Source organism: Musa acuminata, chromosome BXJ2-6, assembly GCF_036884655.1.
Source record: "Musa acuminata AAA Group cultivar baxijiao chromosome BXJ2-6, Cavendish_Baxijiao_AAA, whole genome shotgun sequence".
In the NCBI taxonomy this organism is placed as follows: Eukaryota; Viridiplantae; Streptophyta; class Magnoliopsida; order Zingiberales; family Musaceae; genus Musa; species Musa acuminata.
This window is the reverse complement of record NC_088343.1, coordinates 12530015-12557587: the sequence shown is the minus strand read 5'-3', so window position 1 is coordinate 12557587 and position 27573 is coordinate 12530015. Positions and strand designations below refer to the sequence as shown.

Genomic DNA, 27573 nt, shown 5'->3' with positions numbered 1-27573 from the left:
ACAGAGAGGACTTATGGTTGATACGGGTCCCATTAAAACCGGATGCGGATCCTGATCCGATTGATTTTATTAGGCCCGTATTATTATTATCTTATGACATTTTACAATTAATGCATGGAATTAAAAATATGGTCGAGCAATTACTATTTATATTATATTATATTTTTTTCTTTTTCCTGTATAAATATTCCCATCATTATGAAGAGGTGGAATCCAATATCTATCCCTTCATCTGAAATAAGATGTCCAATTTATAATCCGCATTAAATTACTTGATATTTACATAATGACAGTCAATCTCGATCCTTATCTGTATCAATCACATTGCACGAATGTCAAAGCTACCTCAAAATTTTCCCTTCGAACTCATCACTGGCCGCCATGTGTTCACCTAACTGCGTGGATATAATAAGATTCCAACTTATCAATGGATGGTAAGATGACACGCGAACAATAATTAATGTCGACCCCACTGATAGCATAAGATGAGACATCATTTTATTGGATGTATTGTTGAGGACGAAAGGGAGTTGCTTAAGAGTGCAAGCCTTTCCATGGCAGGCATCGCAATCATGGCTACCCACTCGAAGAGAAGAGAGAGAGAGAGAGAGAGCTGTGCACCTCTGCAAACATGCAAGCCACCACCACCCTCTCTTATGTATAAGAGAGAGAGAGAGAGAGAGAGAGAGAGAGAGAGAGAGAGAGAGAGAGAGCTGTGCACCTCTACAATCATGCAACCCAGGTCTTGATCATGGCTACCCACTCTCTCCATGAGAAGAAGTACGTGACCACCACCACACTCTCTTGTGTGTATACAAAAACATGCATGTCTATGTCGAACCCCAACTTAACTGCAACTTAGAGATCCTTGAGAAAGCGAAACAAAGTAGCCATTCCATAGCCTCCTGATCACCGGCAGCGCCCTCCATCGACAGTTCCAAGGATGATAGACTTGGTTTCCTGCGACTCGAAGCTACTCCGGACATGGAGGAAGCTCTCATGGCTCCTCAGGCCGCCCTTCAAGCGGTCGTTCTCCATACGAGCCTTGAGGTTCCGAAGCCTCAGCCGCGGGGGGGAGAGGAGGAGCTGCTGGAGCGGCAGATTCCGATCCTTCCGGCTCACGCTCTGCACCTCGAGGCAGCCGGAGGAGCTGGACAGGCTCGGCGAGCTCCGGAGCATGACGGAACGAGATCGGTTCCGCGCACCGTTCCCGTCACCCATCACTCCGGCCTACGTCAAGCTCGCGAGTCTCCAGCCGAGGGAGCCCGAGGAGGGGCTCGACGAGGTGGAGGCGGCGTGCCGGAGCTTCCGGAGCTGCCTGGCGGAGATGCTGGCGGAGGAGGGCAGGGTGGAGGATCTGGTCAACGTCGAGGAGCTGCTTCACCATTGGAGCAGCTTGAGGTCGCCTGCTTTTGTTGAACTGGTGTGCAGCTTCTACGAACAAGTATGCAATGAGTTGTTTATAGGCAGCGAGGAGGAGGAGCTGCTTCATGAAGACTTGTGAAGGACACATATTTGTCTTCCTTCAATAATATTGTGGACTCCATACATCCTCTTATTCTTTCTTGCAATTATTTCTAAATGATTCATGTGAAGATTTATGAAAGATATGATCATGCATTTATGTTGGATGACTATATGTTATACAATCTTAATTCTATGTTTTATTGTTAGGTAAAGTATCTGTCTGTATTTTACAGATAGGAAGAGAATTTAATAGTGTTTTAAAAAATAAAATAATTATATTAAATAATATATTTGTACCTATCACTTACTTCATTCACGTCTTATTCTCCAAATAAAGATAAAATAAACAATAGCCAATAACATGGTGTGACTTGAACAAAATAGCTAGAGATATCAAGTCCAAACTTTTTTCAACACTTAGATTTGGTACTTGACCAAATCCACTAAACTCATTGCTGACTTAAGTATCAAAGTTGCCACAAACTTTGACTTAAATCGAAATAAGATCCAAATCCGTATTCACATCCTAAACCAAATTATGCTTTAAATAGAGCTAGATAGAGAGTTCAATAAAAAAATATTATAAATAATTTAAGCATAAGAGCTACCATTGAGGCTGAGCAGTAACATAGATGGCTGCAATGGTATCATACCACCCTTTAGTGGGATAAAGTCATATTTCCACATAATTGAGCATCAACAACATCGTAGAAGATTTAGTTTTCAACCCTAACATGGCTAAATTACTCAAAGATGTGGCTCCCAACACTAATATAATTGAACAGTTAAAGATGTGACCGAATAGCTCGAAGAGTTGGCTCCTAACATCAACACGGTCAAACCACATAAAGAGGTAATTCTTGCACCAACACGAGCAAATAACTCGAAGAGGTAGCTCCCAACACGATCGAGCCATCTAAAGAGATAACTATTAACACTAATATGATCAATGGGGTGGCTAATAACACTAATATGATCAAAATATCTAAAGAGGCAATTCTTGATGCCAATATAACTAAACTGTTCGAAGAGGTGTTTGTGATGCCAACATGATTAAATTATCTAAAGATCTGACTCCCGACACCAACATAATCGAATCGACTAAAGAGGTAGCCCTTGATACTAACACGACTGAAACACCTAGGCTCCCAACATTAACACATTTGAACTACCTAAAAGAGTGGCTCCTAACACAAACATAGTTGAAATACCTAAAGAGATAATTCTCAAAACTAATATGATTGGATTGCTTGAAGATATGGCTCCCAACACTAACATAGTCGAGCTACATTAAGAGACAATTCTTGACACAAATACAGTCAAACCACCCATGGAGGTGGCCCGTGACACTCATATGATTGAATCACTCGAAAAGATAATTTTTGACACCAATATAGTGTCATGGATGATTATTGTGCACCTGCAACATCTTTGTTAATATTGTTTGTCACTTTTATTTGTTTATACATATGTTTGATAATGTGTTTTATGTTATTTTTATTTTTTGCTTATAAACTATGAGTAAGAATATTTTGTAGGGCTATAGAGTGACTGCTCAGTAAAATAGATAAATTTGCTCTAGTATGGCCAAGTTTTGTATGTTATTACTTATTTTCTATAAGTTACGATGTAGTATGAAATGTTAGCCATCTCAATACCCTAAAACCACCTAGGTGGCATAAGGTTATATAGGAGTTTCGGTAGTGTTGGGCATTGAATGGGTTCACAAGTTTGCATGTAAATCTTATAGTGACTTGTCAATATATTTGACACCCAGTGAGTAGTCATTTATGGACTTAGTGACTATTTATTTATCTTCTAAAGTCTTTATTTTCTCCTTCCTCTTTTTTTTCTCTCTTGCATATCAAGTGTTTATTAAATTACTTATAAAGATGCCCTCTTTATAAGATATCGAGACTTATTTGTCGCTTATATTTGGAACTAATTAAATTATTATTTTATAGATCCTTCAGGACTTGAGTGAGATTACAACTAGGTTAATCTTTTACAAATGGATAACACAAGGGTATATTATACTTTAGACAATTTCAGCTAAGTTCGTGATATTTTAATATCAAAGCAAATAAGCAATTTGAGTAAATAGTCAAAGTTGTCAATCTCGCCATGGCGAAGCACCATGGCAAATCAATAAAGTTGGAGCAAGCCGGACCATTGCCCCAAGTAGCTATAGGTGATTGCAAGTATAAGCTCACTCTGAAATTCCTAGAGTTGCTCAAGAGGAGCGCAACAACGAAAATGGTGAGTGAGAAGTTGGATATTCTCCGCAAGCAGAGGAAATGCAATCTGAGGTGTCAATCCAAAAGAGAAGCTATAAGGAGAGGCTTTATAACTATAGAACCTTAGTTTGATGTTCTCGAAACGAGTCTAGAAGAACTCTACCGAGGTCAACAAAAGCTTCTTGTGATAGAAGACTCATAAGAGGAAGCGAAATCTTATATTAACAAGGTCGAGTCCTAAGTTGATTAATTAATGGAAGACACCAAACACTTCATGCAATACCTACACAAGTTGTGACAGAACTCACATCTAGGATTATACTGCTCACAATGGCTCTTAATGTATGAGAAAATAATACCTATGTTAATTCGTCACAAAATTTGAGGGTACGTAAGTCGCATTGCTATGGGGGTGCTAGGGATACGAAAGAACTCAAGAATTTTTTTTTCAATATAAAATAGTACCTCCATGCATGCTAGGAGGCTCGATTATAAAGAAATCAAAGTTTTGATAGCAACCATATATCTAAATGGGGATGTAAAACTTTGATGGCGAATACATTTGGAAGAAATCCAACAAGTTTGGTGTTAAGTGGCAACATGAGAGGATTTAAAATAAGAGTTAAGAACTTAATTCCTACTCGAGAACATTGAGTTCATCACAAGAAAGAAGCTAAGACAACTATGCCAAAGCACTTCTATTCAGGACTACGTAAAACATTTTTCAACACTGATGCTAGAGATATAAGATATGTCTAAGAAAGATAAGTTATTCAGCCTTCTCAATAGCCTGAAGCCATGGGCACAATAAGAATTGAATCAAAGGAATATATTCGATTTGATCAAGGCGATTACAACTGCAAAAAGTCTCTTCGTTGGAGGACTCGAAGAAGAAGAAACAATCTTTAAAAGATTACCCATCTAAGTATTCCCACGGGAAGGAATCCACAATCGAGCAAAAGAAAAAAAAAATTTCATAAAGTGCAAAGTTTAAAAGGTAAGACCTCAAAACCTAGCAGAGACTTCTTGTGCGGAGGACTGCACATGCCCACATAAGTAAGCATCCAATACATTGACAACATAAATTCGTTTCTCTAAGTCGAATAAGGATAAGTTTATTGTCATTAGTTTAAGTAGTTTGGAATCCATCGACAATGATAAGGAGTCACAAGGACCCTAGATGGGAGCAATGTATTTGTTGAATATATTGTAGAGTCAAGTAGGGGAGAACGTGAAGAGAAAGTAATAGAAAATAAGAAGCAGTGAGCTGATATACGTAGACATCAAGCAAAATGGTTGAACAACTCATGTGATGGTGGACACAAGCATTACCTATAATTTTATTGTCGATCAAGAAGTAAGGCGACTTAGGTTGAACCTAGAGAAGAGCCCAAGTCAAATAAAAGTTGTGAACTTGAATGCTAGCAAATGTTCAGATTGGCAAAGAGGGTCTCTATCAAAATCATAACATGGAGTGGAAGCACAAATGTGATGGTTGTACTATTGGACGACTTCCAAGTAATTCTTAGAATAAAGTTCATGCACGTGATGAAGATGATGCTAATGTCATTCCTAAACTTCCTATGTTTGATAGGAGACGATGACCCATGTGTGGTTCTAATTTATTATGAAGGAATTGAGGACCCACAACAAATATCAGCTTTGCAATTGAAGAAGGGGGTGTGAAAAGATGAATTAACTTTTGTGGCGGTTATAAAACTGGAGACACTTGGTATAGAGCCCACTCATGAATCTATTACGGTGGTGAATGTTGTGAAGGAGTTTACAGATATTATGTCACTTGAGTTGCTAAAAATTCTATCATCACACAGAGATATAGATTACCGCATTAAGCTGGAGCCAACAGTGAAGCCTCTAGCGAGACCGCCATATTGCATGACCCCTTCAAAGTTGACATAACTGAAGAAGCAATTAGATAAACTGCTAAGCAGGATTCTCATATGCAGTTTTAAAGTATCATTCAATACTCTAATTCTCTTTCAGAAGAAATAAGATGAGAGCCTCCAATTATATGTCGATTATTGGGCCCTAAATAAGGTGACGGTGAAGAACAAAGATCATATCCCACTCATCGCAGACTTGTTTGACTAATTATGCAAAGTAAAGTATTTCTCCAAACTTGACTTTTGGTCGGGGTTCAGGCTGATATATATAGCTAAAGGCAACAAAACAAAGACCAAGTATGGAGCATACAAGTTTTATTCAAGGAGTATCTAGATAATTTTATACTTATCTATATATTATACTATAACTTCCTTTCCAAAATTAAGGATAGACTATATAGTAATCCCCATATAGTAATCTAGATGCAACTGATTAAAGAAAGTAAGACATAATGATTTTAGGTCTAAGAATGACTTATCTGCACCAAAGGAAATAATAGAGTTTATATTTTCTGAGTGGATAATTTGATGTATGAACTCTTGAGAGAGTCTCATGATTCTTACATCTAGGTATTCACCAAAGGTTGAATATATAAAGAGGACCTTCTATTAGTCGAAGATAGAGACTGATGTGAAAGTATATATTCAGACGTGTCTTACTTGCCAATAAAATAGATAGAGCAACGAAAGCCAATAAGTGTTTTGTAAGCATTGTTCATACTAAAAAGATTGTGAAAGTGCAATTCTTTAGATTTTATATCAAGCTTGCTAACGATATAGTGGTGGATTGATATTCATAGTGGTCAATCGATTTTAAAATTATGTAATATTCATTGCTACACCCGTACACTACTCAATGGAGGAGACGACAAAATTGATGATAAAGAAAGCGATGAAGTAATAGAGAGTTTTGTACAATATCATTAGTAATCAAGAAACATAATTCTTAGAATAATTCTAAATTAAATTATTTAAATTATTGAAATCTGATTTATACTTCTCCATAAGCCTTCATCCTCAAATGGATGGTCAAACTAAAATAATAAATTCACTCTTTGAACAATATCTTCGATACTATATCAGTATCAATCAATGGGATTGGATGAAGTTATTGGATATAGCTCAATCCTCCTACAATGAATCTTTTCATCCAATAAGAGATCCTTGGAGATCATTATTAGATAACGATCATCAACTTCTCACGCTTTAACGATTGATTATACTGAGAATAACCCGTTAACATATAACTATACAAAGAAATGATACTAAAATACTATAATAAGAGCAAATCCACACAACATACTTCCTTCTTGGGGATGTGAGGATGGCGATAATTTCGGTAACAAATTAGGATGACAAATAATGTATTCGTATAACATAAATTAGATTATCTCAGTACTATTACAACTATTATAGTGATAAGAGTGAAAAACCATTAGCATCTTTCGGCATGTGACGAACAAACGAATATAATTCTATCATCTTCTCGATAGTAGAGTCACGTGTACCTGAGGTACGTGTTGGAGAAGTCACGTGACGTATTTCTGCAACGACAGAGAGGATCATTGGACCGAGACAAGTGTTGGCACGGCCGGTGGCGGTGCCGAGTCGGTCGGCGGCTCACCGAGCACAATGCGCCTCTCCCAATCAATTATAGTCACAAAAGAAAGGAGAAAGTATTCCGTCGATATGAGACCGTCGAAACATTTGATGTCTACTTGACCAAAGGGTCCTTTAGATGTCACCTTCATGACCGAGTCAACTCGATACAGAAGGTTGGGGAGGGGGGGTATTTTGGTAATTTAACTAACAGGTGATGGGAATAACGGAGGAATAATTAAGGAATCTTCGACGACCGAGGCAATTAAAAGTGGAGGGTGGGGGAGGGGAAGGTGATGGTCCGCGTTCTTCCTTTTGTCGCCATCATTGATTGGCTTCCAATTTCGCTTTCTCCTCTCCTTTGTTAGTCAATTCGCCACCTGATTCACAGCTAGCGCCCCTTGTGGTTAAATCTCTCGGCAACTCTTGCAGCGCACTGTCTCGGCGTTGCCTCTCGCTCGGAAGGTACCGTTTGCGCTTTCTTCCCCTCGGTTCTTCCGATTTGGTGGATGGTTTTTCTTCAGATCGTCTTCCACGATGTTTTCTCGCATCGTAGTGCCGAAAAGATCCCATTTTTGTGGCATTTTTCTTTGAAAGATTTGGTTTTGTTGGATTCCGTATCGGTTCGCTCAAAATTATAAAGATCCGATTTTCACGGCATTCTTCCTTGGAAGGTTTGATTTTGTTTTGATTTTTTCTCGCTTCAAATGTCTGTTTGGTTCAATATTTGTTTTTCTAGTTCTATTTGCTGGTACTATTGTTGTCTGATTATTATTTGACTTGCTTGCTGGATGCTTCTTTATAGACCGCTGTATAAACAAGAATCTACATTTATTTAGCTTTATCGGCCCTCTTAATCTACCATGTCATATTGTTATTATTCAATTGTGATCGTTTTTTACTTCCTACAAAGGATCTAATGGATGGTTAGATTGAAAATCTTGCATTTGCTATGTAGTAATCTATAGCCGAAGTCTATTTCCATTGCTCTGAAGCATTGGTTTTGCTGTATATATTTTGCTATTTAGATTGGCTTGCTAGTTCTTACATTTTGAAAGGACAAAATTAGCCCCCTTTTTCTATTGGAACATGTTTGCTCTATATTTGGTGATGAACCTCATACTTTGTGTAGTTAGTTTATCTGCTCAAATTTTACAGGACAGTTGATAGGTATTAGAAAAATGAGAGTAGTGAGTTTGGATGAATAAGTTGAAACATAGAGGTTAAGGAAGAAGACACTGTTTTGGGAAAGAAAACTAAGATAGCAAAGGGAAATCGAAACAAGGGAAGCCACAAGAAAAGAAAAATGATGCAAGAAACTCTAGTTTCTTTCACAGCCATCAACCATCTAATTAGTTTCTGCTCAAATGACAAGTAAACAACCTTGTCCTTCAAAAGCCAAGTAAACAAAACCTTATTTATGTACCATTACATTAGCGCAGTGATGCATCAGTATCCAAGTATTTGTAGCATTTACGGCACTAGTGGGTAAACCAAGCTTGATCCGTTGATGACTCAATTGAACCAACTCAGACAAACCTTTTAAACTGTTTTTGTTTCGCTGCAAGTAGTTATATCTAATATGGAATTAAACTATAGTTTGTGTTTCTTTTATGATTTCCAGCTGAAATTTGGAAGACAAATATCAGGGAATGCAGAAAGATGTGTTTGTATGTCAAATCCCCGTCTAAGGTATACAACAGTGTTGCCCAAAATGAGGTCTCTGTGGTTGCCCCAGTTGACGTTGGAGTGCACATCGATATCCAATCCATGCTTGATGCACAACCAAACAATGGGGCTATAAGTGTTCATCTGGCTCTTGTATTTTATGACCTTGTGGAAGACGGTTGAGATCAACTGTGCCGAATTCCTTTGCATCGTAGAAAGCATAGATCACCCTAGCAGGGGGGAATAAGACACTGTTTTTTGGGTTGTAGCTATATTAGAAAATGGAAAGGCAAAATAGAGAAAGTGTGTTGATGCAGAGGTATGAAGTTGGGAGATTGCTAGGGAAAGGAACTTTTGCCAAAGTTTATTATGCTAGGAATGTGAGAACTTCCCAGAGTGTTGCTGTTAAAGTCATAGACAAAGAGAAGGTCTTGAAGGTTGGGCTTATCGATCAGATAAAGCGAGAGATTTCTGTAATGAGATTGGTGAAACACCCAAATGTTGTGCAGCTTTATGAGGTCATGGCTACCAAATCTAAGATATACTTTGTCCTGGAATATGTAAAAGGTGGTGAACTTTTTAACAAGATTGCAAAAGGAAGGCTCAAAGAAGACGTTGCACGGAAATATTTCCAACAGCTGATCAGTGCCATCGACTTCTGCCACAGCAGAGGTGTCTATCACCGTGATCTAAAGCCTGAAAACCTTTTGCTTGACGAAAATGGAAATTTAAAGGTTTCAGATTTTGGCTTAAGCGCTTTTGCTGAGTCCAAACAGCAGGATGGCTTGCTCCATACGACTTGTGGTACTCCAGCATATGTTGCTCCTGAGGTGATTAGCAGAAAAGGATATGATGGTGCAAAGGCTGATACCTGGTCTTGTGGGATCATTCTGTTTGTTCTGATGGCTGGTCATCTCCCTTTTCATAATTCGAATCTGATGGAGATGTATAGGAAAATTGGGAGAGCGGATTTTAAATGCCCCGTTTGGTTCTCATCCGATGTTAGAAGACTCCTTGTACGAATTCTTGACCCAAATCCTAATAGTAGGATCTCATTTGCAAAGATTATGGAAACTCCTTGGTTTAGAAAGAGACTTGATGACAAACTATTTAAGAACTCCAAGGAAACAAAGGAAACTGATCCTTCTCATGTTGATGAAGAGTTAAGTTCCTCTGGTAGCAACATGGCTGAGGCAAAACAGGAGTCGGGAAAACTTGCTACGTTAAATGCTTTTGACCTCATCTCTCTTTCAGCAGGATTTGATATTTCAGGTTTGTTCGAGGAGACTGACCACAGGAGAGAAGCAAGGTTTACGTCTGATCACCCAGCGTCTGTTATTATCTCAAAGCTGGAGGAGATTGCCAAGCTCTTGAAGTTAAAAGTGAAGAAGAAGGATCAAGGGGTACTAAAAATGGAAGGATCAAAATCAGGGCGAAGTGGCGTTTTGGCCATTGATGCTGAGATCTTTGAGGTTACTCCTGAACTTCATCTGGTGGAGATCAAGAAGACCGACGGGGATACTTCGGAGTATGAGAAGCTGTGGAAACAGGACATTAGACCGGCCCTGAAAGACATTGTTTGGATGGACATGGCAAGGTGATCAGCAGCAACAACAGCTCTGACTTGTTGATGAAGTTATCTAGGTTCTTATCCAGGAGGCAGCAGTATAACTTGTCCAAATAGTCTCTTATTGCTATCTTTGTTTAGTTTGTCACCTTGCTGTAGTGGGTATCTTGCTTCTGGTAAACTTGTTCAGTGTGGTAATACTTATCTTCCTATAGAACATTTGTTTCAATGAGCTTTCTATATGGATCAAAGTGAAGAAAAATAGTCCTCACCATCTCAGAAATGAAACCTGTTTGTGGATCTGACACTAAGAAACATGCTCCTTGCTTATGGTTTCTTAAATTCTCTTCCTGTTAAATTACATCTTTACCAAATCTTTGCATGGAAGCACTTTGGACTGACATAGAACAATACATGGTTGCAGGAAATATGGCAGTAGTCCTCACCACTTTGATTTGTCCTGCATCATGAACCCGCAAGCTAGCTCTGAATTGGCTGATTGAGATTGATGAGGGTGGATTAATTGTTGTCGTTCTCAAACAAGATCTCGAGTATGATGTAGGTGTGCAAATTCATTTCCATTGGCAAGCTGTGGATTGACATGGGGAAGCCTTTTATGGGATTAACCACAGCGTGCTCATTATGAAGAGCATGGACCACAGGCTTCACAGGGCAATGGAAAGCCGCCACCACCATCACATTTATGTGCCTGGCCATGGAGGCAAAAGCCCCAAAGAAAGGGCAGCTTGACCTCCTTCGAGGGAAAAGCAAAAGATGAAGACGGAGTGCTCACGCTCCCACATGTTGTTGTGAAATCCCCTCTGCAACTTTATTGCCACTTGAACCGTCTCCTTCACTCCCCCCAACTTAGATCTCTCTCTCTCTCTCTAATGTGTGCAAAACGTTGCAAGTGCTAATAACATAAAAATGACTGGGTTTCGTGCAGTGTTCTTCGGTGATGTTGCAATGTGGTCCATCTCATGTTCAAGAAGCGAAGACTCCAAGGTATCGGGCAAGAACCGAAAGCAAAGGTGTCTGCGTTCCATGTCCCACAGGCAAGGAAATGAATGCCTCCCTCTTCGAAGATGGGCAAGAAGAAGTCGAGAGGGTCCCAATCCTTAAGTTGGACTGCGTGATTGCTCGCAGACTTCTCCAACTACTTTCGACGCGGAACAGAATCCAAGACATGGAGATGGAGAAGCAGACTTTGATACGATTAGATACGGCACCAAGATATGCCATTTCCCTGTCTGTCATGTCCTCAGCTAGAGCGATGCCAAATAAGAACCAAAGACAAAAACAAGGAATCATTTTTTTGTATTTTCTTTCATTTAAATTCCATTTTTTTCGACATAAACGGCAGAGTTATGATTTAGTGTTAATGCTATACAGTATTATCATTCACGTTATGCTTGCCATTGCCGTCGCCACTGTCAGCATTGGCTGCCGCAGCCAGCGGTAAGCTCTTGTTGGCGAGGACGTAGTGAGTCCATGAGGCGTAGGCCCAGTCCCAGGCATTGAGGACGATGTAGGTGCCGATGCCGCCGATGAGGCCGTAGGCGATTGAGTAGGTGAGGGGCATGAGGAGGATGGTCATGAAGGCCGGGATGGCCTCCTTCATGTCCTCCCACTCGATCTCCGTCACGGCCTTCATCATGAGCACCCCCACCAGCACTAGCGGCGGGCCGACCGCCCACGCCGGAATCGACGCCAGCAACGGCGTGAAGAAGAAGGCGAGCAGGAAGTAGACCGCCACCGTGAGCGCTGTCATCCCGGTCCTGCCCCCCTCCTTGATCCCCGTCGACGACTCGATGAACGCCGTGACGGGCGACGTGCCCAGCAGCGAGCCCACCACGATGGCGACCGCGTCCGACATGAAGGCGAAGTACTGCCCCTCGAAGTCCCCGTTGGCGTCCACGTAGCCCGCGAAGCGCGCCATGGAGTAGAGCGTGCCCGTGGTGTCAAGCACGTCCACGTAGAGGAAGGTGACGAGCGCCTCCCAGAATCGGCCGGTGCCGATGCCCTTGAGGCTGAGCGCGCCTGCTGTGGACTCGATGCGGTGGACGTCCACCACTTTCTTGAAGTAGCGGTAGGCGTCGCTCCCGGCGGGGGTGTTCGGGAAGGCGGTGACAGAGGTGTGGCGGAACCAGGAGACGGCGGTGACGAAGACGATGCCGTAGATCATGGCGCCCTTGATGTTCTTGATGAGGCAGAAAGCGATGATGAGGAACCCCACGACGGCGAGCCAGAAGGTGGGGGACTCCATGCGGCCGTGCAGGCAGAGGACGTCGCCGGAGACGGCGCCGCCTGGGATGAGGGCCACGGTGCCGTTGTCGAAGGTTTGGACAGGCGCGAGGTAGGCGCGATACTTGCGGGGGCAGGCGGCCAGGGTGACGAGCGTGGACGAACTGTAGCCGACGAGGCCCACGCCCTCGTTGTTCTGGAGGCCGATGAAGGCGAGGAAGAGCCCGATGCCAGCGGAGGAGGAGATACGGACTGGGCGGGGCACGAGCTTGGCGAGGCGGGCGCGGAAGCCGAGGGCGGAGATGAGAAGAAAAAGGAGGCCCTCGAGGAAGACGGCGGCGAGGGCGGTGCGATACGGGAGGTCGCCGGAACCGTGGAAGCCGACCACGGTGTAGGCGAAGTACGCGTTGGTGCCCATGCCGGGAGCCAGAGCCAACGGCAGGTTGGCGAAGGCACCCATGATAAATGACCCGACGATGGACGACGCGGCGGTGGCCACAATGAGGTCGCGGCGAGCGCGGTCAACGCAGGCTGCGTAGCCCGGGTCCACCGGCGGGAAGCGGCAGGAGGGGGAGGGGCGGAGGCAATCGTCGACAGAGCATGTGGCGCCGGAGTCGGAGAGGATCGAGGCGTTCACGGCGAGGATGTACGCCATGGTCAGGAAGGTAGCGGTTCCGGCGCGCAGCTCGGTTGTGAAGGTGGTGCCGCGCTCCGCCAGCTTGAACCGCCGGCCAACCCACGACTTAGCCACCGCTACGTTAAACCGGCCTAGTCGTGATCCCCTTCCCGTTATCGACGTCGCCGCCACACCGGACGCCGACGGCGGAGATTCCGCCGTCGAATCCATAGTAGGAGAGAGTAGCGAGCGCTCCGTGAAGGAGGAGAAGAGTGCAGCTGGTTTACATTAATAATGACACTAATAATATAATGCATATAAAAATATAATATTTTATCTCCCCACGTGTCATTTCCACCACTTCAGCAGTCCCTCGCGTCTTCCCTTCATGCCTTGTTTCTTCCATCTAATCCCCACTTGGACGACGACTCCTCCCAAACTTGTTCTTCTCCCGATCGCCCGATCGAAATCGGACGGTCATGAAGGGTCCCGTCCCCATCACAGCCGGAAGATGTTGAATGCACGCTCCAGATTTCAGCATCAATGCTGTGTGAATCAAAGAAAATGAATGGGGGCTCGGAATTATTTGTAATCTGTATCGGTCCTCACACGCAACAACAACAACGAAGACATCTGTTTTGTTTCCATGCAGGATGGATACGCGAATCACCACGATCATTGCTCTGCAAATCACACACCGTTCAGAACCGATGACTCTGCCGTTGACTTTCTTACCATGATTAGCATAAAAAATTATAATTATTATATAAAATTTTAATATCAAAAACTAAATCTATTAATTAAATATGTATATTTTTCGGACGTCTTATGAAATCTTTATTCAAAACATATTTCGTATTCTCATAGGTCAAAAGTAACAGCATAAAGTTGTAGGATGAACTAGACTCATCAATTGTATGTCATCAACGTCTTACTACGACACTATCAATATTTTTTAAGATAGTTTATAATAACCCTTATAATTTATCATTTCAAGATAATCATATTATTATGTTCAATTATACTATACATATACATAAATATAAATAGGATAGTAAAAATAAATAATTTTAATTAAGTAAATAAAAAATAATAATAATAATATCCAATTAAATATGTATTATCATATTATCAAAATAATACTCAAGTTCTCAATTGATACTTGTTATTTCTAGATACTTTCTATGATCATCAAGTAATTTTTTTTGATACGTATGAAACTACTAGTACTTATCATTTTTAGAAAAAAAAAAACTACTATGGTATTTTCTCAAAATATCCTGAATGGTGTGACAATTGAGTCAATCATACTAAATTCTAAGATAAAATTTTATAACTATAAAAGTATATTTATAGCCTTAAAGAATACCCTAAATTTAACTTATGATGTAATAAATGATTATTTTACATTTTTTCAAAAAAATCTCTTATGAATATAAATCCTGAAATGAGCTTCATACTGTAGTAATTTACAAAATTAGCATTTAAATATCTCATTGCTTTAAGTTGATTTGATTTTATGTATATGAGCATATAATCTTTTATTCCTCATAGATATTTCATCATTTTCTTTGTAACTTTTCATTATTTCATTCCTAAGTTGTTTTGATATCTATATAGCGTTTCAATTATAAGACTAATATTTTGTCTTATATAAGTTTGATCATATAATAAAATTTAAATTACACACGCATAAGTAATATGATTCATTTGATTTTTTAAAAGTTATTTTTATTAAAATTTTAATTTTTTATCTCTAATAATAGGTGTATCATTAGTCGAGTAAAGTTACGTACTAAATCTCTTTGAGAGTTCATCAACATATTCTTTTTGAGAAAGTTCTAATAATTTTTGAGATCTATCCTTTAATATTTTAATCTAATAACATAAGCTATCACCGAACGTAGCCTCTGCCCACGGTAGCAACTGCTACACACAATGCCACTACTTCCCATAGCGACAACTATTGCACGTAGCACTGCCACATGCGAGTTCCTTAATCGCTACCCATAATAATAGCTGACGATAGTAGTATCATTGCCTACGGTAGGATCGATGATCATACTAGGTTACCACTTTTGATAATGTTATCGTTGCCTTCAAGCTACCTAGGATAAACCATCGACCAAACATGGGTAATATGTTGTCCTTGCTCTACTTGCATAAAGCGAGAAACTTTGCATCGTCCACAAATATGTGACAAGATGGACGAAATAGCAAAGCATATTGATAGTACAGATGAATCGTTTAAACATTGTATAATTAAAAATCGAATAACAACTTTTCGTAAATGAAGTATAGTAACAAATAGATATAAAGACAAAACATATCTGATATACATTTATGATATAACGTATTTGATTTCAAAATAGTAGTCTCTTGTACCAATTGTAAATATAAAAGTTATAATCATACTATTATTATATGAAAAAAATTTTAATATCAAGAACTGAAATATAATAAACATAGATAAAAAATTAGATGTACATATTCTTGGATGTCATTTTAAAAAAAATTATTTAATCTGAAAAAACACTTTGTAATCAATACCATAATCAAACTAAATTTTTATTACTTTCTATTTAGTCTCTATAAAATTAGGAGGGTTCCTCCCATCAAAATCATATTCTAAAAAATTATTTTTTTCCAATTATAATTATAATTATAAATTATTTTATCTGATCACATAATCTAATAGATTCGTTCTCAACCAAACCTAATTTTCAACTTTAATGAGTTAGGAGTTGAAATTCCTATATTATACGTACAGTTTATAAGTGCGCGTTAGGCGTTTATAGGTGCATTCCTATTACATATGCACATCAATGAAATTAATAGAGAAATAGACATTCAATAAAGATTATCTTACAACTCGGATAGGGAAGAACTTGATGTCCAACAAAAGTATGAACACGGATGAGATGTCTCAAGATTCCTTTTCCTAACGATACAACATTTGATCAGGGATGGGCCGATGTTGACTTGTGTTGGTTGACCATCCTCTGATGTTTTAATCTTTGTTTGACTGACTATTTGGTGGGAGAAATGTATGATCGTCAAATAGAGGAGGAGGTTCACAAGATAATACCGTAATATATACTTATTATTTTGTGTTATTTTCTTTAACTTAATGTGAAAAATTATCTTATTCTTATAAAAATAATCACATTGGAGCTCATATTTCTTTTTCTTTTTTTTTTAGAATTACTTTTTCGAGTATGATACCAGTGGTCAATGGTAGTCAACATCATGGCCGGTTCACGGCGAACCGGGTCCATCTCCCCCTACTTATTGTAGGCACCGACTCGATTCTGTCACGATAGCCCAAAACCCTGCGCGCTTAAACCCTAGTCGTCGTTTTCCCTTCCCCCCTCCCACCCCAGAAAAGATCCTTCCTTTTCTTCCTCCTTAAACCCTACTCGTCGTTTTCCTGCCTCCCCAAAGATCCCTCTTCTTACTCCTCGTTCGACTCGCTTCGACCCGCCAAAACCTTCACGGAAGATGTCGGGTTCCGTCTCTGCTGATTCGTCGGACGCCGGTAGCGGCGGAGGCGGCGACGACGGAAGGCGGCGGACCCACCAGCTCTACAATCCTTATGAGTCCTTCAACAACCCCTACTCCTTCCCCATGTACCAGCGCATCTACGACCTCCCCACCTCGCCCGAGTTCCTCTTCCAGGAGGAGGCCGCCCTCCGCCGCCGCTCGTGGGGCCACAACCTCAGCTTCTGCGCCGGCGTCGGATACCTCTCCGGCGCTGCCCTCGGCGCCGCTCGCGGCTCCCTCTCTGGTATCCGCGCCGCTGAGCCCGGCGAGTCGCTCAAGATCCGCGTCAACCGGGTGCTCAACGCGTCCGGCCATGCCGGTCGCCAGCTGGGGAACTCCGCGGGAGTGATGGGCCTGATCTTCGCGGGGCTCGAGAGCGGTATCGCCGCCGCCACGGGGGACGAGGGGGTCGTCAGCACGGTGGTGGCGGGGCTGGGCACCGGGGCGGTGTTCAAGGCCGCGTCCGGACCGAGGTCTGCCGCGGTCGCCGGGGCGATCGGAGGGCTGGCGGCGGGATTCGCCGTCGCCGGGAAGCAAGTGGTGAAGAGATATGTCCCAATATGAAAGGATTGATCTTTGTGGAGGGCTTTGCTTCCGTGCTACAAACTGTAGTGGTTGAGGACTTCAAATGCTTTTCCTTTGTCCTCTATGCTCGATAGATTTAGTATTGGAGCAATTAGAAACTGTAGGGGTTCGATTAGGATCTTGCCGTTCTTTTCTCTTCTTTCTCTTTTATTTTTCTTGTATGTTTGGTAGCCTTAGTACTGAAACTCTCTGTTCCGTAGCATTGAAATATTTGAGTTTGTTCACAGTGTTGTCTCTTGCTTCAGTAGTATTGGAGGGTTTAGATGTTTCTTGAAGCATTTTGGTGGTGGATTTTGTTCTCTCCTTATGATGCCCTAATGTTTGAATTGACATGTTGATTTTAGTTTCATTAGTTTCAAGGATGGCTATTGGGGCAGTTCATCAAGTTGAGCTCAGATTGCAGACTTGAAGCCAGAACAATGTGCAGGAGGCTAAGTGATTCACCTGTCTGGTAAGTGACAAGATGGCTTTTTTGTCTTTTGTTTGCATTATTAGGGCATGGAGGGGAGTTGTCTGACAGGAGCCATGTTTCAGCTGTTCATGTCTGTTATTCAGTGACTTGCTCAAAAGTTGAATGCTTCTGCCAGGAACTAAGTGTTTTTATTGAGTTAATTATTTTTGTTTCTTTGTCAGGATCTAAGTTCCATTTGCTCACTGTGAATCAGCTGCTTTTTGCAGGACCACATCCTGTAAGTGACCTTACATTGGTAATCTACTAACCTAACGTCAATAAACTGTTTTCTGCAAGACCACATCTTTGTTTATCTGATGACCATGCTAATCTACTAACCTAATGTGGTATTCATGGAACAAGCTAAGTATCAGCTGTTTATGACTTTAATTTTTAGTGGTTGATGAGCCTGTGCTAGCGAAACCGATTTATAAGTGCGCAAGACGATGACCTGTAACCATATCTTGCTGCTATTGTCATAATACTTAGCATGTGGCCCTTGCTAATATCTGATATTTGAATGTTATTTCGTAAAGCTAGTAAATGCTTTCTTCCACCATAGAATTTCTATAAAACAGCCATGATAACTTATATTTGATGAATTCATTGTTAACAGCTAGTAGTGTTGCATTCTGCAGTCTTAACACTATCGGTGTCCGCCTGTTACATTATAAACTCTGGTGCCTGCAGATGCAATGACAAAAAAAGAATGCCCTGCTGAAAGTCTCGGTTCCACTTGAGGTTCAAATCAGTGGTTATGACTCTCATCTGCATATAACCTTATGTCATTTATGGGCAGTTTTAGGTATGATGTGAAGACTACCTTTTAGTGAGTAGCCATTATCCCCATCTGGAACTGTAAAGTGGATAGCTCAAGTCATTTAAAAGAATAATAGCAAGAACAATGGTGATGATAAGGTATGTATGCTCTTGAATCTTGTAAGTTCATCCATCAAGGTATGCTGTATTGCTTGCATGTGTGTGACCTAACTATCAGGTCCCCGTTGTGCTACCTGTTTACCATTCTCAGTTGTGGTTAATGATGGTTATTGGAAACAAAGTAGGATTCTTATCTGTGTTGCTGATGTTTTACTATGGTGGATGCTTCCACTTGCTTCTTTGTATTTGGGGCGTCATGTCTTATGTGTATTATGTTTAAACTATGTGATTTTAATTCTAGTCACAGTATAGTTTTATATTTATATAAATATGCTAAATGTAGCAACTGCAGGCGTTTGAAGTACCTGATCAATGATCTAAGGCACATAGGCCTTTTTGACCGTTGATGGAAGCATGAAATCCAACCGATGGATTCCTCCCGTCAATGTCTTTTTGTTCATTTGCATGTGATGTCAATGATCATTTTGGGCTCTACTGTATGGCAATCGAGTGGTCGTGGATGTGCCACGTAGGTTCTAATATCCACCTGTCGAATTAATATCGGAAGTTCCTCGATTGAACACGCCATCGATAACTCTCTCACATGTTTGGACGATCGTAAGGGATCCCGAAGATTAAAATGGTAAGATTCGAATAATATAAGGAAAATTTATGTTACGATGCGGTCTGCATGTGTTGGTTGGCACAAAGCTATATAGCGCGACGGCAAGATGAGTGCCTCGAGCTGTCCACGTCGATTCTTCAACGCCCTCTTTACTACCGGATAGTCAACTGTAAGAGGCCTGGACAGGAGAAATCACTTAGTAACTCAATTATTGTTAGCGTAAACAACTTTAAGTCGTGGCCTCGGGGTCGACGCGGCTTGGTTCGGGTCCGATTGATGGGGGATCTTCTTGGAACGACCCTTGAGGCTGCTAAGGTGATCGACTGCGGTGGTCCGATCGGGACGGGATCACCGTTTCCTCCGTGAATAGTCACAGGAGATTTTTCTGTTATCTTTCCTTTCTTCACCTTCCTCGGAGCGTGAGGGTTTTTATAGTGAAGGTTATCGTTGCTTGATGTGCCCGCTCGCAGGGAGCAGGATCATACTCCTGATAACGTCTGACATCGACATTGGCGTGACGTGAAGGATCAAGCCTAAGCAGGATATTAATGTGCCTCGATCGGCATTCCGGTCTGTGTTGACCAGGTGCTGTCAGGTTAACAGAGGCGCGAGGTGTCATCCGGGGTGGCTGACGTCAACCCGAGTTTTATCGTCATTATTACCCTCGTCACTTGTCATGCACAGTCCGCTGACAGTGAGATTACAGTGGGAGCAGTCACCGATTGCAGCCACTGTCTGATGGATCACATGCTCAATATCAATCATACAGAACATCTCTAATCTTCTTGATTCTGCACGATGGATCACATGCTCAATATCAATCATACAGAACATCTCTAATCTTCTTGATTCTGCACTGGGTGGTAGTTTCCATTGTTTATCGTGGTACAGTGTATACAAACGTTTTGAAGAAGCCATCTCGCTTCCACAAAGTTTAGATGCCAGCATACCAATGCATACAACTTATTCCATCGGCATCAAAGGGGAAACTTTTTGGTGAGACAGTGCAACTGACGGAAAAGCTGCGTAGAGTGGTGAATCTATTTTCTGTCGAGAGAAGTTGGCTAGCAGTCTCTGATGGGGTGAATCGAGGGGTGGCCGGTCTCTTCGACAGAAGATAAAAGGAGAACGGGAGAGGTCAAACGCACGGTGCTTTGTTTCCTTGTATATATGGAGCGGTGACCTTCCAGGAGTCGAGTAGGATTGAGGATGAGAGCGGCACAATCGGAGCAGCCTCGGCTCGGTGATCCCGATGAAGCACAGCAAGTTCGCACAGGGGGGTGGATCACCTTCCCCTTCATCTTAGGTCTCTCTCTCTCTCTCTCTCTCTCTCTCTCTCTCTGTGCGCGTGCAAGTGCCATCGTCTAAAGAAGTAGCATTGCTTGGGTTCCAGTGAGCAAGCTGGGGCTGGGGCTGGCTTTGTCGGGAGCAACAGCCAACCTCATCGTGTACTTAGTCGAGGAGTACAACGTGAAGAGCATCGACGCCGCCCAGATCGGGAACATCGTCAGCGGCAGCATCAACCTTGCACCCGTGGTCGGGGCCATCGTCTCAGATGCCTTCTTTGGTTGCTACCCTGTTATTGTCTCCTCCTCTATCATCTCCCTGCTGGTACTTTGACTTACCCTCATAAACTATCACACTCCATATTCCGTCGTTGCATGCTTATGCCGCTCCAAGAACCTAATTGGCGGTTCTCATCAACCTGAATCCGTTGCAGGCGGTGGTTCTGTTGACGCTGACCGCCGCCGTCCGGTCGCTGCAGCCACCGCCATGCGCATTCGGCTCCGACGCCTGCGAGGCGCCGACGGCGGGTCAGATGGCGTTCCTCTTCACGGCGGTGGCGCTGGTGGCCGTCGGGGCTGGCGGGTCGCGGTTCAACATTCTCGCCATGGGAGGAGGCCAGTTCGACGAGGTTCGGGACCAGGTCATTTTCTTCAACTGGTACTTCATCGTCCTCTACGTTTCGGCCGTGGTCGGTTCCACCGTCCTCGTCTTCGTGGAGGACAGCGTCAGCTGGACTCTGGGCTACGCACTGTGCACCGTCGCCAACGCCGTCGCCGTGGTCGTCCTCCTCCTCGGTACCAAGTACTACAGAAGGCCTGCCGCCCAAGGAAGCCCATTCACCGGCATGGCTCGAGTTATCGTTGCCGCCTTCAAGAAATGGAACGTGAAGGTGTCACAGCAGAACCCAAGTTATTACTACGGTTCAGGTGGGGATGACGATCCTAACAGTGATGTTCCGACTCAAAGCCTCAGGTAGAAGCTATACATGACTCCGTTCGTAAAGGAAAGCTGCATCAACAAGTGTTTGCAGCTGACGTGTTTGTGCTGTGTCCTTTGACTTTGACCGCGGATGCATGTCTCCAGGTTTCTGAACCGCGCTGCATGGATCTGCCATGGCAACACGCGGGCCGACGGCTCCATCGCCAGGCCATGGAGCCTCTGCACCGTCCGACAAGTGGAGGATCTCAAGGCCATCGTCCGCGTGCTCCCTCTCTGGAGCGCCTCCATCTTCCTCAGCATCTCCATCGGCATCCAACTCAGCCTCAGCGTGCTGCAAGCCCTCACCATGGACCGATCTCTGGGCCCCCACTTCTCCATCCCCGCCGGCTCCATGGCCGTCTCCTCCTTCGCCGCCACCACGGTATCTCTCTTCCTCCTCGACCGCCTCCTCCTCCCCCTCTGGTGCCGGCTCGCCGGCCGCCCCTCGACCCCGCTCCAGCGCATCGGCCTCGGCCAAGTCATCAACGTGGCCGGCATGGCCACGTCGGCTCTGGTGGAGCGGCGGCGCGCGGCCGTCGTGCACGCGCACCACGCGGAGGGCCAGCCCGGGTGGGTCGTGCCGATGACAGCGCTCTGGCTGGTGCTGCCGCTGGCGGTGACCGGGGTGGGGGAGGCGCTGCACTTCCCAAGCCAGGTGGCGCTGTACTATCAGGAGTTCCCGCGGTCGCTGCGGAGCACGGCGACGGGGATGGTCGCCGTGCTCGTCGCGGTCGGCTTCTACCTCAGCACCGCCGTCGTATCCTTGGTTCGACGGGCCACGGGGTGGCTGCCGGACAACATAAACAGCTCCAAGATGGAGAACGTGTATTGGCTGCTGACAGCGTTGACAATGGTCAACTTCGTATACTACTTAACGTGTGCAATGCTCTACAAGTATCGAAGTGCTCCCAAGGAGGCAGATGGTGTCGCTGCAAATGAAGGAGGTCACTGATCTCCATGTAATAGCGTTGCTTGTTGATGTTCATGAGATCATTAGACCATTGCCTATGAATTATTGTTTGCATTTTAAGGACTTGTTCTCCATCACATCATGAGAAAAATATTCTGAATACTTTCTCCTTTTTACTAGAATCCTTTTACAACTCAGCAAAAATCATTATTATATGATGAGAGGGGATCTAAGAATCCATATTATTAAAGTTGAAAGCTTATATATATATATATATATATATATATATATATATATATATATATATATATATATATATATATATATATATATATATATATATATATATATATATATATATATATTACAAAATGAGACCAAATTTTAACGTGAAAAACATAATGCAGGAAAAAACCACATGATCGTAGTTCAACTCAAACTATAATGATAACAAATTTATAATAAGTCTTCTCTAAAATAAAAAGATGATCATAATAGTATCAAGACTTAAGAATAGTATATCATCATCACATGGATATCAAGGATCTCATCAATAAAAGGTTTAAGTCTCATCAAGTGGGTATAGCATGAAAATACCTATAGATCAGCATGGTTAAGATTGTAGAATTTACTATAAGAATTCTTCACATATAATTTGGGTTTAAAGTTTGATTCCTGATCGTAAGTAAAAAATCTTAAAATATTATTTTTCTCTCTTTGTATCCCGTCGCTCTTAGTACGTTATCTTTTTTTTTAATTATTAATTTGAGCTCAAAATCTAATTATCCGGTCCAAAGTAAAACAATTACAATCATCAACTCAAAGTAAAACCTGATTAGTTCAGTTTTCTCATAGGTAATAAAATTTAGGAGCATCATATGCTCCTTCACGATTGAGAATTCGACCTTTTTCTTTTTCTCTCTGTGTTCTATATCTTTTCAACAAAAAAAAAATTTGGAGGAGAGATCGGACGATAACGAGCTGTTGTTTTCACTTACTGTGGACGGCACTATCGAAAAGCTCCACTTATCCTCACAGTGTGCTATTATTATTTGCATAAGAAAAAAAAAGAAAAGAAGAACGTTTCTTTCAAGAAGACTAATAATACATTGTAGTGGGACCTCAAGTGGACACATCTCTCTTTCCTTACTAGCTGAACATTCACAGTGGCTATATCACCCTCTCATTCACAGTGGCACAAATGCTCCTAAGAATAAGGAGACTTGGAATTGTTTATAAGAAGAACAAAAGGATCAGTGCAAGAACAAGAAATAAAAACTTTCTTTGTTTTGCCAAACTATTGTTATTAGATTTTTCTTTTTTCTCATTCTCAGACAAAATTTATGAACAAGTGCATGGCATGGTACAAACTAATTAGAAGAAACATAAATATTAGATGAAATAAAGAGAGGTAGAATAAGATTCAAACTCCTAATCAACTACACAATCTCATTCATGATTTCTTTAAAATGGAGAATGTGTCACGGATTTGAGGAATCACCAACATTATGTTTTTGTAGAGTTAGACTCATTTCAATCAAGAATTCTACAATTAGAACATGTTACTGATCTCTTGCACAAGAGAACAAGAGTTGTCTCATCTTTAGGGATAACAACATTTGACTCTAAATCATCTGTATTTAATCTCTATCCTAACTCATATCATGATTTGCAACATAATATGACAAATAAGGATTGATTTATGTTACTTTCTACTCCTATTGGTTTCGAATTTGATCATTAATTCGAGTATTTAAAATAACATGATCTGTTAATATGAATCTCGAGCAAGCATTATTAATGTAAAAGGAACTTGAAGAAGACCTTCTTTATATCTATCTATTGCGTATGAAAAGAGACTGAGAGATTGCTCAATGAGTGAGCTCATTTGACGATGAAATAAGTTACCGCTCGAAGTGAGTAAATAGTTTGAGGCAAAGTAAAATATGAAAGCGATAAAAGATATCTATCCTCAATTGTTTACCATTAAAATTATTTTTTGATTCGAAGAATATTTATTGTTATATTATTAGCTTGTTTTATCTTTTTCGACCACATCAATTCCCATCTAAAATTATATTTATTGGAAATTGGATCCAAATTGGGATGAGAGTCCCAACTCACCTTCCCCACATCATCCAACCCCGGAATGCACCTCTAAGCTTCGGGAACCTACTGAGGACGAAGATAACTATTTAATGCGGTACACGCCAACCCACATTGCATAATGGCAGCCTTTGCCTTCAAATCATAATGGACTTGCCATGGCCCCAAACATCCACCATCAAAGCACCCCCAACAACCATCATCCATACCCATCCATACTTTAGTGTTTGAGGACAATAATACACCATGACATGTAGAAAAAATGTCACGAAAGATATAGATAAGGATTTCTAGATCGTGTGTTCATTTGCCAGATATCATCTTGGTTGTATAGAAAATAAAATAGTAATTGAATGATTGATTTAGCCTTTGTCTACGTGATTGGATGATCTTATTTATTTAGATCAATAGATTCTTAAGAAGCTTTAATAATGATCAGTAGAGAAGAGGTAATTAATTCTATAGAAAGTGGCTTATTAATGTTTGATTTGCTTATAAACCACTTGTAAACATATGTATCGACAATTAAACCTTCTTAAATAACACATATTGCACTTGGACATTGAACTATTAAATCAAAAAAATATTAGGTAAATTCTTAAAAAATCTCTTCTTTTTAAAATTTTTTATAGAGCATTCGTACATTAAAAAAAATTGAAACAATATATTTATTTTGATAAAGATCCTTTTACCCATGTTGGTAATCGCCTTTCGCTCACCTCTAGCCCATCGATCATTTTCTTTGTCTCGAATAGTCGTTTGTAGTTCTCGTCGTCGTTTGTAGACTCGTCTTCTTTCTTCACTTGCGGCTCTTATCATCGACAACAAGGGAAGAAAGAAGAGGGGGTAATCGTGTGCTAACCTTTAGCGGAAGCAACCCTTGTAAGTCATGGGTGATGATGAGTTTGATTGAAAAAAGGAACAAGATAATCTTTTTATATGATCAATCTTCAAAGGAGATGACGGGCGATGATAGATTCAACGGAAGAAGGGATAAAATGATCTTTTATTTAGTTTCAAAAAATTTTAAGATGGAGATGTTATAAAAAAAATTCCAAAAAATAGTATATTTTTTAAAAAAATTGTCCAACTTATATTTTCCTCTTCTTCTCGACTTTAATTTGTATAACTATTATCTATTTCTTTTATCTTTGGACTTGATAGCCGTCTCTTCCCTCGTTAATTGCTTCGTGCATGATTTTTATATTTGCTAATAACTATTTTAATTTTGGTCTACAAATGAACACCAATGCCATAATTGGGATTATAAATAATTGAATTAAAGATTATGTGAGAATTACTTCAACGAATCATCCCCGATTTATTAGCACGATCACATGAGAAGCAACCTTTAAACTATATTGCCGAGTGATTTGCTCGCACGGAACTCGATATGGTCAAAAGAGGTAGGCTTGACTTTTTCGTAGATTTCCGAACCAAGCACAACGACTTCAACCGCACCCACAGACCCGCACCTGCGATGACGCCCGCGCACTCGCACGCGGTCTCGCACCTTCGCGACCGACCTGTTAGGTGGCGGGGCCCAGAGTTAATGACGCCGCGGGTGCGTGGGACCCGCCACACCTGCCCTTCTTTCTCTCTATATAAAGCGACCCACCCAACCCGACCTCCCTCCCTCCCTTGGTTGCTCACCGAGTCGTCAACTCGCTCCGACTTCGATCGTCCTCCCACAGCTACCCTTCCTTTCCCTTGGTGCGTGCGAGCGCGGCAAGAGAGGCGAGAGAGAGAGAGCGAGAGCCAGAGGGGCTCAGACCGGAACTGGCTAACGAGAGCGGAGAGAGCGTGGAGGACCGCAACAAGTGGGCAGTGCTCACGCTGTATGAGGCCCTGAACGTGCGGGACGTGGAGCGGGTGCAGCAGCTGCTGGCCCCCGACATCGAGTGGTGGTTCCATGGTCCGCCGGAGCACCAGCACATGATGCGCATGCTCACCGGCGCGGACTACGAGGAGACAACAGCCGCCGCCGCCGCCTTCCAGTTCAAGCCCGAGCGAGTCGCCGCCTTCGGCTCCACCGTCGTCGCCGAGGGCAGCGGCCCCGACGCCGACACCGCGTGGGTCCACGCCTGGACCATCGCCCCGGATGGGATAATCACCCAGGTCCGCGAGTACTTCAACACCTCCCTCACCATCACCCGAGTCGCCGCCGACTCGGCCTCCAAATCCGCCGCTTCCTGCTCCTCCTCTTCTTCCTCCGGGTCGGCTCACGGGACTCCCGTGTGGGAGAGCAGCCGCCCCGAGCGCGCCGGGAAGTCCTTTCCTGGCCTCGTCCTGGCTATCTAAATCGACATAATCCCAAATAATAAGTTGTTATCGCGATAGATAGGTAAGAGGAGGTGAAGGCTTCGCCTGTTGCCATATACCGTATATGGGCTGAGGGGTTCTTCTTCTTCTTCTTCTTCTTCTTCTTCTTCTTGTTGGAATCCGAGTCAGTCGTGTCTTAGGAATCAAGTCTGGTGTGTGTGTGTGTGTGTCGTGTTAGGAGTCCAAGATGAAGAGGGGAAGGAGAGGATTCCTTTCTTCTTCTTCTTCTTCAGGTCATGCTGCTGTGTGTTTGTTTGGTTACATGAATAAGAGATATCCGTGTGATTGCTTTAAATCGACGTGCGTAGATGGTAAAGGCTATTGGCAGGCGATAAGATTTGAGACGAGGAGAGGAAGAACCTCCACATCGACATCACGATCGATGGAACACAGGAAAGCGAGGATGAATCGAGGAAAGCTAGCGTGTGTGGACCAAACAAAGACAGCGGAGCGATGGCCACGTCTATGAATCGTACGTTGTGTCTCCGTCGCTACAACCTATTTCCAGCTACGTGAGTGGGTGTGCAGCGGGGAAGATATTTAATGGAGGAAAACGTGTGATGTTGTGGGAGACGATAATTTACG

At 42.3% G+C, this 27573-nt stretch overlaps 4 protein-coding genes and 1 pseudogene across 4 annotated transcripts; 4 read left to right on the top strand and 1 right to left on the bottom strand.

The window, feature by feature from the left end:
• Window positions 1–7678: 7678 nt before the first annotated feature.
• Window positions 7679–10784, top strand: LOC135614923 (CBL-interacting protein kinase 18-like; annotated as a pseudogene).
• Window positions 10785–11738: 954 nt separating this feature from the next.
• On the bottom strand, window positions 11739–13577 carry LOC135614922 (adenine/guanine permease AZG1-like). The gene has a single exon (XM_065112808.1). It carries the CDS (start codon window positions 13531–13533, stop codon window positions 11827–11829), a length of 1707 nt encoding a protein of 568 aa, XP_064968880.1. The 5' UTR covers window positions 13534–13577; the 3' UTR covers window positions 11739–11826.
• Window positions 13578–16616: 3039 nt separating this feature from the next.
• Window positions 16617–17705, top strand: LOC103987926 (mitochondrial import inner membrane translocase subunit TIM23-2-like). The gene has a single exon (XM_009406397.3). The coding sequence runs from the start codon at window positions 16804–16806 to the stop codon at window positions 17407–17409; it is 606 nt and encodes a 201-aa protein (XP_009404672.2). The 5' UTR covers window positions 16617–16803; the 3' UTR covers window positions 17410–17705.
• Window positions 17706–20347: 2642 nt separating this feature from the next.
• On the top strand, window positions 20348–22697 carry LOC103987925 (protein NRT1/ PTR FAMILY 2.7-like). The gene is made up of 4 exons (XM_009406395.3): window positions 20348–20691; window positions 20779–20996; window positions 21106–21644; window positions 21756–22697. The coding sequence occupies exons 1-4, from the start codon at window positions 20595–20597 to the stop codon at window positions 22600–22602; spliced, it is 1701 nt and encodes a 566-aa protein (XP_009404670.2). The 5' UTR covers window positions 20348–20594; the 3' UTR covers window positions 22603–22697.
• A 3760-nt stretch (window positions 22698–26457) lies between these two features.
• Window positions 26458–27283, top strand: LOC135614921 (senescence associated gene 20-like). Its single transcript, XM_065112807.1, has one exon. It carries the CDS (start codon window positions 26602–26604, stop codon window positions 26965–26967), a length of 366 nt encoding a protein of 121 aa, XP_064968879.1. The 5' UTR covers window positions 26458–26601; the 3' UTR covers window positions 26968–27283.
• The last annotated feature ends 290 nt before the right edge of the window (window positions 27284–27573 follow it).

Coding starts and splice junctions, on each gene's coding strand:
- LOC103987925 (XM_009406395.3), top strand. CDS start 20,595: ATGAGAGCGGCACAATCGGAGCAGCCTCGGCTCGGTGATCCCGATGAA. Junction 20,997..21,105: donor CCTCTATCATCTCCCTGCTG/GTACTTTGACTT, acceptor AATCCGTTGCAG/GCGGTGGTTCTGTTGACGCT. Junction 21,645..21,755: donor GTTCCGACTCAAAGCCTCAG/GTAGAAGCTATA, acceptor GCATGTCTCCAG/GTTTCTGAACCGCGCTGCAT.
- LOC103987926 (XM_009406397.3), top strand. CDS start 16,804: ATGTCGGGTTCCGTCTCTGCTGATTCGTCGGACGCCGGTAGCGGCGGA.
- LOC135614922 (XM_065112808.1), bottom strand. CDS start 13,533: ATGGATTCGACGGCGGAATCTCCGCCGTCGGCGTCCGGTGTGGCGGCG.
- LOC135614921 (XM_065112807.1), top strand. CDS start 26,602: ATGATGCGCATGCTCACCGGCGCGGACTACGAGGAGACAACAGCCGCC.